We start from the raw sequence: 10780 nt of genomic DNA, 5'->3' as shown, positions 1-10780 counted from the left end.
CTTTTACCAGACAGCTTATTGAAGTTTATTGTATATTATAATTTTTGATTTTCTCATTTTTCCCAATTTCTTTTAAATATGTTGTAAATAATTGTTCTTGCTTATTATGTAATAATTAGTCTCAGGTCTGTTGAGTTTTTTTTCATTATATTATTGTATTGATATCTGCAATATATTAATATATAATATAAAACTTGAAAGAATCAATAACATTGTATCATAATGGCACCATCAAAATAAAGTAATAATTTTCTAGCTATAAGTCTGGTAAAAATATATACAACGTGTTTTATTCATTATAAGGTCATTTCAAAATGTTTTTTTAAAATCCGTTTGGTTTTTTCTAAGGAATTGTATTTGTTTCCGGAGAAATGCAACTTCTCTTTAAGGATAAAGTTTTCCTCTTCGATGTTTTCAAGGAGCAATTCTGGGTGCTTCAGCACATCTATCATCTAGAAAAGGAACAGATATTAAGTCTTAGAACCTCAAAGCTAATTCGCATCTCATGGTACATTAATTGTTAAGTCTTGTAATTTTTACAAGCAATATGGTATACACAGATGTTATCTTTACGTACTTTTAATTTCTAAGATCATTAATTCAATTTAGAACCCTAGAAAATTTTCATTTGGGTTCAATAAGACCAACTCTGGGGAAAATTTTTTTATTTAGGTAATTTTCCTTTACTACAAAATTGATTACACCAAGAAGATCTAAACGCCTAATAATGATATTTTTAGAACTGAAATTTTTAACACGTGTAATTTTTATATTTCACTTAATTTAACACTTTTCCCTAGGATCTTAAAATAGATGACATACACAATTCGTTTCCCTGGCTTTTTAAAAATATTCTTCATCATTAATCTTAAATTTATTCAAACACTCCCACAATATTATATCATTACTATTATTCCATTATATTATTTTTGACTATATCCAGTATATGTAACGTCAGTCAAGCCATTACCAAAAATACAAATTAAAATTAATCAAATTGTTATTAATCGGAAAAAATTCATCTACTGTGTGTATAATGCTATTATGTTTCGTACTAACGATTATCACAAAATTAGTAAAAATTAACAAATAAAAAAAATTTGTATAACAAAATCACTCTTACCGGGGATTAAAAAGTCACTATTGATTCTAAATACAAACTGTATGATGGTGAAATTTAAGGCATTTGAGTTTGTGTCAATATCAAAGCAGTACTGAAAATTAGTGTTAAACAATTTGTTAAAATTTCAGCTTAAAAAAAAAATTCTCAAAACTGTGTTTCGTTCAATTCTTTCTGTACAACAATATTTTCTCTATAATTTACAAACAATATATTTGCAAACTAGCTATACTTTTAACAAGTGCTAATGCAAAAAGTATTAAATTAAATGGTATTATTAAATTTTAAATGTATATCTACTTTTTTAATATAAATTTTTCATTTTATGATAATAAAATACAACAAATTTCATTTAAAATACCATAAGAACACAAATAACAAAAATATCTAAATTGAAATATGTGCCACTATTGTACTTGAATATGGCAATAATCATGGAATCAATTTATTAAAGCAACAATACACCTAGACACTACCCTTAATACATTTCAGTATTTTTCTTTCCGAGACTGGAATATTTAAACTTAAATTTACGTATAACACGTTAAAATGTGAATACAGTAAATGTACATTTTTACTTTCATTGTAATATAATTTAATTAAAATTGGACACATATCATTCACTTTTTCCAAAAAATGATTATTTCATTTTGGGAATAATTCTAATGCTAAGTAAAATTGCTCCCAGTGAGAAACTATAAACTGCCATTGACATTGACATAGATATTGTAGTTTAACTAATTGTAGCTTAGAAATTTTGAAGTATTTGAAAAATTAAATTTAAACTACTTTTATCCATCAGGTAAATTTTTCCACAAGTACATGTTATATCCATTTTTTTCCCTTTCGTTGGATTCTCAAATTACTGGCTATAAATATTTATAGCTCTATGTACAGTAATCTCAAGTGATTTATTAAGTAGAAATATGTCACTACTTGACAAGTATTCGTCCTGTGAATGGTTGGGATTAACAATTATTTTCAACACTGGCTGACTGCGTTGGCTCTTCAAATTAATGTCATGATCGAGGTTGAACTCGAGACCCAGTTTCACGTTAGCTTTCAAAGCCAAACCACCATCACAGGGTACAGATTTTATAATTAATTTCCTATTGACGTCAATTAAAATCTTTATTATTATTACACCTGACATGTCCATTGACGATTGCATTTAAATTTGTTAAATAATTAGAAACGATCAAACAATAATGCACTCACCCATTCAGCCTTATGGTCCCTCTGCTGAATCATGGTTCTTATGTTTAATTTCTTCAGTACTATTCTTCGATAAGAAAAATAGCCCTTTCGAAGCCATTCTTCTTCATTGCAAAATTCTGCTGCAAAATGAAATTGAGTTGTTATTTATTTACTAAATAAATAATATTTCTTTTATATTAAGGGGATATATTGACAACCTGAGGTGAATACTGAGTTTTGTCACGCTAAGTTTGAAACAAATAGGAGAGAGTATGATTATGAGCCTTTTATGCACATAATTTAGGCTAGAACTCGATCATGCTTCGAACAACTTTGGTTCTATATGGAGAATATCCTTTTTGAAGCCACTCCTCTTCATTGCAAAATGAAATTGAGTTGTTATTTATTTACTAAATGAATAATATTTCTTTTATATTAAGGGCATATAATTAGGTAATAACATAACCTAACAATTGAGATATAAATTAGATTTGTAATTCCAACGAATAGTCTGCTTAGGGAGGTCTCAAAAAAATAAAATTTAACATTTTGGTTTAGTTTCCTCAGCGTTCACCCACTCTGCACAATGACATGACTATTGAAAACCTGAGATGAATGCTGAGTTATGTCACGCCAAGTTTGAAACAAATAGAAGAGAGTATAAATATGAGAATTGTATTCACTCAATTTAGACTCGAACTCGATCATTACAAAAAGTCTCATATTTTTCAAGTATTATTCTTTAATTAAATAAATTTTTCTAACTTATTTGTTTCTTATATTGTTCCAAAAATATAAATCTGTCACAGTTGCATATAGAACCCAAAACAAAAACAAAAAAATCTTTTTAGCATTAGTTGTAAATCTATACGTGAATTATTTCTTATTTATGCATATTTTATTTGTACATATTCTTTTCTTTTTTTCGGAAATAGAGCAAACCTTTATTCAGTAATCAGGAATATATTTTTAGTATTATAATAAGTCGTACAAAGACAAATTTTAGGACTATAGGAAGATTTATTTCCCTGACCGAGAGATATATTAGAGACAGAACTAAAGTGGAACAGATTAGTAACCCCTAGATTAGTGATGATACATTTTCTTAAAGTCATATGTTATGCTATAATTAATTTAGTGTGCATTATAAAAGCATTTGTGGACAATAGTAACTTATAATGATTTCTAATAACACTCATTAAACACGTTCTAAGCAAAAATTCCAAAAATAAACGAGGAATTTATTTAAGTATATACTTTCCTTCAGTAGGACACAAGTTCAATTATTTCAGGAGAACTTTTGAAATTAAAAAAAATGTAGATGAAATAGTAAAGAGGAACAATGTGCTCGTAATTAGGATAAGTAATTGTTCTTTGTGCTTACATTCCTCGGTTGCATTCAATGAATTGAATATGTTCTGCGCCGCTCGTACCGAGTCTTCTTTTTGCAGGAAGATCTTCCACTTTTCTTGATTTTTGTCGCAGTTTATTTTGCTTAGCTTCAGGTGCCCCTCGATTTTGTATATTGTATTTTTTTTTTCATTAAAATTTTAACAGATACCACCTAAAAAAAAAATTACAAATTAGTTCAGTCAAATATATATAAATATGAAAGTAAAGGTTGGATATAATAATTATATTGGATATGAATTATAAATATTTATAACATTCCAAATTATAAACTACTTTAAAATCAAGCTGTAAAACAAATATTGAGAATGAAAATATTGAACTTAACGGGTTTATATAAAAAAGAAAAATAACCATAGATTATACATTTACAAAAACTAACATTTCTAATTTATAAAAGTTGAATACTAATTATAATTGCTGCGTTACCTAAAATTACTGAGACAATTCATTTTATCACATTAAAAAACAAGTTGAAACATAGACAAAATTATCAAAAATTAAACGGCATCAGTTTTTAAAAATGAAAACAAATTTATTTAGTAAGCATAAAATATAATATATAAAAAAAATAATAATATAATATTCATAGATTTTCTTGCCTTGATCTTGAGGGAAAAAATACTTGTATTAACAAACCCTTGCACAGAAAACATTGTCCAAACTATAATTCGGCTATAGCTCAACATCTATAATTCGGCCTCCCAAAGATCGTACTCGACCGATTCCTGTTTTGTCCCCCATTCGCTTCTCAAGTCTACCTATGAAAAAATGTTGGTCCTGTCAATTTCAAAAAAAAACAAAAATACAATAACATATGCGGTTGATTTATCGTTTGTATTTATTTCTTTTAATTATGGTGCCACCCAGGTTTTTTATTAATTGGCTAGTTTTTATCCCCAAACCCTTTTTTGCGTCTATAATAATTAATATGATACATAATAATTGATGATACTTCTATGAAATATCGCCGACCTAACATTCTTCATCTAATTAGAACCTGTTTCTCTCACGCTCAATCCTAATGAAATATACCCAAGTATGATAAAAATTTAACACTTTAGAAAGAAATTTGGGTTATATATTAGCACAATAGGGGGGGGGGGGGTTAGAAGTTGTTTGGCTAAAAATGCCAAATGTTTAACTTACAATCATTTTTTTTATTATGAAGTAACAATTATTTTTCAAATTTACCCTGTTCAGATATTTTGGCTCCCCCCCACCTTTGCACATATATAACATTAATTATATATATCCAATCAATAATGTCAATTATTTTGTTATTGACTGACACTAAGCTACAAGAAACTAACGAAAAAAAAATGCTTCTACATTGTGCCTTATATCATACACGTACCTTATTTATTTTTCTTTTTCTTTGGCTTAGTTTGACAAGTTTTCTTTGCATTTTTAATTGATATTTTCCTGTTGAATTGTTAACTGCAAAATGATCATTCATTGTGATTTTTCGTTTTCTTTAGGACTTTTTTCCTATTTGGTGTTAATTTTTTCTTATTTTTAACCCGAAATTCAAATATAACCCTTCGAAGCTCGTCAGAGCGATTAATTGAAATAAATGTCGTATCTTCCTTTATTATTATATTTTAGTCTAAATTTACACTTCATTAAATAGTTAAGTAAAGTCAAACACCTATAAATAATATAAATATACAATTTAACCATATTTAAATTTATTGAAGTAACTTGATTTAAAATATTTCTTCTTTTTTGGGTTTCTCTACATTCAATTATTGCCTTAACTAGAATCTATGATTCTATGACATATGTACTAATTATTCATCAATTAGCTTCGAAGTGATAAAACATATTTATTAAAAACTCTAATATTATAATTATTTTCTACTTTGAATTAATAAATCATATATTGTACTAATTAAATATCATTTGGCTTCGAATTACTGAGAAAGTGATTTAGGTCATAACTTACTCTAATTTTCATCGCACATATCCTTTGGCAATTTCCTCCATTTGGAGAAGGACTTCGTCCTGGTCTTCTAATTTAACAAAATTCAATACTTTGGTGAAAAGTTTTATTTCAAATTCATCTTTGTTCATCTAGAATATATCATTAGCATAGATTAAGGAGTAGCTATGGCAAAATAAATAACATTTCCAATTTAAAATTATGTAACCAAAAATAGTGAATAATATATGTCGTACATTAAATAATATCACTAGAATAATTAAATTATGAAAATAATAATAGCATTAAATACATAAAAATAGTAACGGAAAGATATTCAATGTTAATCAGAGATTTGAACGTGTTCCTTGTAGTACAGTTGACATAGCTCCTACTGGGTGCTTGGAGAAGTAATGGACGGGGAGGGTGCGATGCCGTTGGATAATTTAGGGAAGGTGCCAGGACATCTACACGTCGGGACCACTACCGTCAGAACATCGACACGTCAGAACATCGAAAGTCACAATCGCTACCCGTCAGAGCATCGACACGTCAGTTCATCGACAGTCACAATCACTACCTGTCAGAACGTCGACAGTCATAACATTAACATTTTTTCTACCAACTAAATTCTGTCAGAACCACTTACCGTCAGAATGTCAACAGTCATAATATCTAACAAAATTCTCGTAACGAAAATCCGTCAGAACGTTGACAGTCAATATCGACACGTCAAAACATTATAACTTTTAGAACTTTATTTTTTTGGGGTTTAGGGGGACCAGGTACCTCGGTTAAGTTAGGTAACTTATTTAATACATGCTATGCTTTACTCCATTCCCCTGATGTGCAAATATATAGCCGAAATTGGTTTCTAAACCATTATATACTTATTACCATTATATAAACGTATACATTTTTTCATAACAAAAATCTAACAGAAACACTAACCGTCAAAACGTCGACAGTCATAACATCGACACGTCGTAACATATAAAAAATTATTTATAATGAAAACACATCAAAACCACTAACCGTCATAACGTTAACAGTAATAACATTGACGCATCATAAAATCTTAAAAATTGTTCGATGTTATGACTGTCGACGTTCTGTCGGGTAGCGATTGTGACTGTATATGAACTGACGTGTCGATGTTATAACTGTAGAAATTCTGACGGGTAGTTATTGTGACTGTCGGTGTTCTGACGGATTTGCCTTGTCAACGAAATGACGTTTAGTGCTTATGACGGTTAGCTGAAATGGTACCATCTCCTTATAATACTAAATGCAAACAATTATTTACAGAGCAACATCTTATTCTGTCCATTTTTGGGATTCTATATTCCATTTTTTGTATTTTATATCATTAGCATGGATTAAACAGTAGCTATGGTAAAATCGCAATTTCCAATTTTAAATAATGTAGCCAAAATTAGTGAATAATCGATAGCATATATTAAATAATAACACTAGGATAATTAAATTATGAAAATAATAATAGCATTAAATAGACACATAGTAACTGAAAGGTATTCAATGTTAATCAGAGATTTCTTCTAGTTCAGTTGACATAGCTCCTAATGGGCGCTTGGAGAAATAATGAACGGAGAGGGGGCGATGCCGTCGGATAATTTACAACCAACCACAGTTTTGACTCCAAGCCTAATGCACCCACTAGATTCTATTTCTTATCGTCCATAGTGTACTGATAATATTAAATGCGAATAATTATTTACAGAGTCGCATCTTATTCTTTCCAATTTTGGGATTTTATTATTTTAAGGATTAACAAATAAAATGATAGGTTAAAGCGAACTTGTAGTGTAAGTGGGGGAAATTGAATTTGTCACGCCGATGCTTCTCGTGTTTTCGATCACACCATAAAAATTTACAAATAGTGAAGCGATTTATATTGAAATCAGGATTGTAAATTCGGAACTACCAATTTTTTTTAAAAAAAATTTTATGCTTACCTTTTTCTCTTCCAAACAACCAAAACTACTCGATTCTGCGAGTTCCACAATTTCTTCATCCAATTGACTTCTCTGTCCAGACGGTAATAAATCGTCAACTAACTGTAGTTGAAAGTCATCATTGGTATCATCCTACATATCATAAGGAAGTAATTATTTACTTTTAGCATACGATAATCGTTCTTCAAAATGTAAAGTCATGCGTTACGTCCTATATGAATTTGGATGGGGGGGGGTAGGGTCTCTAGTTATGCAATTATTCGTTTTTCTAAACAAATTAATTTATGGAATTATTCCCTATTAGAATGCGATACTCTTTCTTGAAATTTGTAAAATCGTGGGATAGTTTCTAGAGGTGTTGGAATGGAGGGGAGGGGGGGGGGTTACCATACTTGAGTCACATAATTAAAATTTTGATTTTTCTAAGTAATATTATCGAACATTTTAATTTTGCAAACAAAATTATTAAATGTATATCAAAAATGTTACTGATGCATTATCTCGACCCCACTCAAGAAGTTACGTTATTAAACAATTATTACTTCAGAATCAGAATATGTAGAAAAATCGTAGCTAACAAAGTTTTCATGTAGTTCACCTCTGCTGCTCGCTCAAAGTCCCCTAATGTTCTAATATATAACCCCTCCTCATACAGGAAAAAATAAAGATTAATGTGTTTCAAACAGTTCGTGGGAACGAATTTTAATTAAGCTGTGACGCCAATCACTAATAACCAAAACTCTAAAAAAAACAAAGTTTTAATAACAATAGATACATCAAGAGAATTGAATTTACTTAAAATATGTAAAGTCCATGAACCTAGCCTGCACCCCTTCCCCCCCCCCCAAAAAAAAATAAATGTTGTAGTGTAGCTTCTGCATTAAATGCATTTATATTTTTATTCTTGTCGGAACGACAGCCGAGAATGTCAATTTTGACAACAACAACGGCAATCTTAGAGCTAGCCTAATGCCTAATGCTTAAAGCAAAAAAAAATTAGCCTGTGAAACAAATTTATTGCAAACTAACTTACCCTGGCGAAACAAATTTGTTACAAACAAAAACAAATTAGTATTGTTTTGTTAATTACTCATTTAGTGCTTTGGAGCATTGTCCTGCTGGATTTAATTGGATTTACTGAATTTAATTTGTGTTTATGTACCTTTTCTCTGAGCATAACCTTAGTTGTACACAACATCAGTGTTTTGTAGCCTAGTGAGTTAGTGACTGTTTGCTTCACTATTTGTCAGGTTAACGAATGTAATAGTTTAATATTATAAAATAAAAGATTAAATTAAAACTATTTTGAACAAAAATTAAAGCTCAATACATGTTTTTAAACATCTTCCAAACATAAATGACTCAAATATTAAAATTTAAAAATTAATAAAACATCAATTCCCTTTCAACAATTATAAATTAGAGACATTTTCTAAAAGTTACCTTTATCTATAAATTCAAACAAATTATATTTGAGGAACGTAATGACAAAAAAATATATATATACATATATATATATATATATATATATATATATATATATATATATATATATATATATATATATATATATATATATATATATATATATATATATATATATATATATTGTAAATATTTTCTTCTCATTTTTATCAAAATTGGCCGAATTTCGGTGGCGGTGCACAAAATGGGTTTGTACAATAATTAAAATATTTTTCGAAATTTAATTGAAACTATAAATTCAAGAAATGTATGGGAATTCGTGTGATTAGAAATAAGGGAAAAGCCAACGACGTAATAATTTATAATTTCGTTATATCATACATTTGGTTCTTGCAGTATTGTACGAGCCACAATTTTTGGTCAATATTTACCAAATCATATTATTGATTTAGGAATAAAGTGAATACACCATTCAATGCCTTTTTTATGCTGATTACGAACATAACAATCTTTTCTATCGGAAATGAATTTTATCCCCCCCCCCCCAGTTTAAACTTACCTCCCATTTACATCAGAAATAAAATTTGCCCCCCTCCCCCTAATGTAGAAATATATACCCTGAATTGGCATATATAGGGGGCTATATTGGCATATAATTGGCATATAGGGGGCTATATTGGCATATAATTGGCATATATGAATTGGCTAAAATTTGCCGTATTCACCATTACGGCATCGAATGGTGTATTCACTTTATTCCTAACTCAATAATATGATTTGGTAAATATTGACCCAATTTTTTCCTTGAATAACAAAACAAACAGAAATTATGAACAATACAAAAATAGTTCAGAAACTATTTTTATTTTAGATAATTATTTTCTTTATTTACTACAATTTTCTATTGACAACAGAAAAATTGAGAATATTTGATTTTTTTTTTGTGAAGGTGGAGGGGGGTTGGCCAGTTAAAGATTTACAACATTAAGATTATAAAGGAAAAGATAAAAAAAAATATATTATAAAAAACTTAAAGCTAAATAGGTAGTTATGTATTAAACCAAACACAGTCGAGAAGTTTACTTACTTGAATCTGCGAAAAACAGGTTAACATTTCTGGATTCGGGGCAATTAACTCGGCTCAGTGACATGAAGTACGATATAGGATTGAATACTTAATATATAGTTAGTTTTTTGGTGAGTTTTTTTTGTTGTTGTTTCCCTAATTTTGTTGCTAAAATATAATAATTTCATCATATTTTAGTATATTGCTTTACGATTAACCTAATTTAACTTCTTGAATGTGTTTGGTATAATACGTATGAGCCACTCAATAGATTGAAAATTCATTACCATTGCATTTACGCTAGCCATTTTTTTTTTTTCTGATTTTTCACTAAGAGCACTATCTGTAACTATGAAGGTCTATTCTTTAAATGACTTCAATTCTGATATGTCTGAGGGCAAAAATCTGTTCTTCCATTCATTCATTCATTTCAGTCATTTGAAAATTGCTCAACTTATGACTTTAATAAAAATAGATTTGACTTCTTTGGCTGTTCTGTTACTGTCTTAAAAAATTAGCTCAGCAATTATCGCGAATTTTAGTTACGCGGTAAATTTTTCCATGGAGAAATTTCCCGTGGGGGAAGGGAATTTTCCTTGGAGATGGACATGGATTTTCCAACTTCATTTAAAACGATCAGCAATTAAATATAAAACCAGTTT

General features: G+C 29.0%; 1 protein-coding gene across 1 annotated transcript; it reads right to left on the bottom strand.

The window, feature by feature from the left end:
* Positions 1–296: 296 nt before the first annotated feature.
* LOC148944071 (uncharacterized) lies at positions 297–10166 on the bottom strand. Its single transcript, XM_089100601.1, has 6 exons — positions 10140–10166; positions 7628–7759; positions 5693–5803; positions 3702–3858; positions 2339–2457; positions 297–452 (listed from the first exon to the last, which is right to left on the bottom strand). Exons 1-6 carry the CDS (start codon positions 10164–10166, stop codon positions 297–299), a joined length of 702 nt encoding a protein of 233 aa, XP_088956727.1.
* Positions 10167–10780: the final 614 nt, after the last annotated feature.

This window comes from Artemia sp. Qi Xiang Cuo, chromosome 14 (assembly GCF_049724085.1).
Source record: "Artemia sp. Qi Xiang Cuo chromosome 14, ASM4972408v1, whole genome shotgun sequence".
NCBI classification, from domain to species: domain Eukaryota; kingdom Metazoa; phylum Arthropoda; class Branchiopoda; order Anostraca; family Artemiidae; genus Artemia; species Artemia sp. Qi Xiang Cuo.
This window is presented reverse-complemented; position numbering and strand designations above follow the sequence as displayed.

Bases quoted from the DNA above. Each gene is read 5' to 3' on its own strand.
- LOC148944071 (XM_089100601.1), bottom strand. From the start codon at position 10,166: ATGTTAACCTGTTTTTCGCAGATTCAA. The intron at 3,859-5,692 runs GTGCGATGAAAA...TAAAATTTTAAT, and splicing joins AGGAAATTGCCAAAGGATAT to GAAAAAAAAAATACAATATA. The intron at 2,458-3,701 runs GTAAGCACAAAG...TTCATTTTGCAG, and splicing joins ATTGAATGCAACCGAGGAAT to CAGAATTTTGCAATGAAGAA.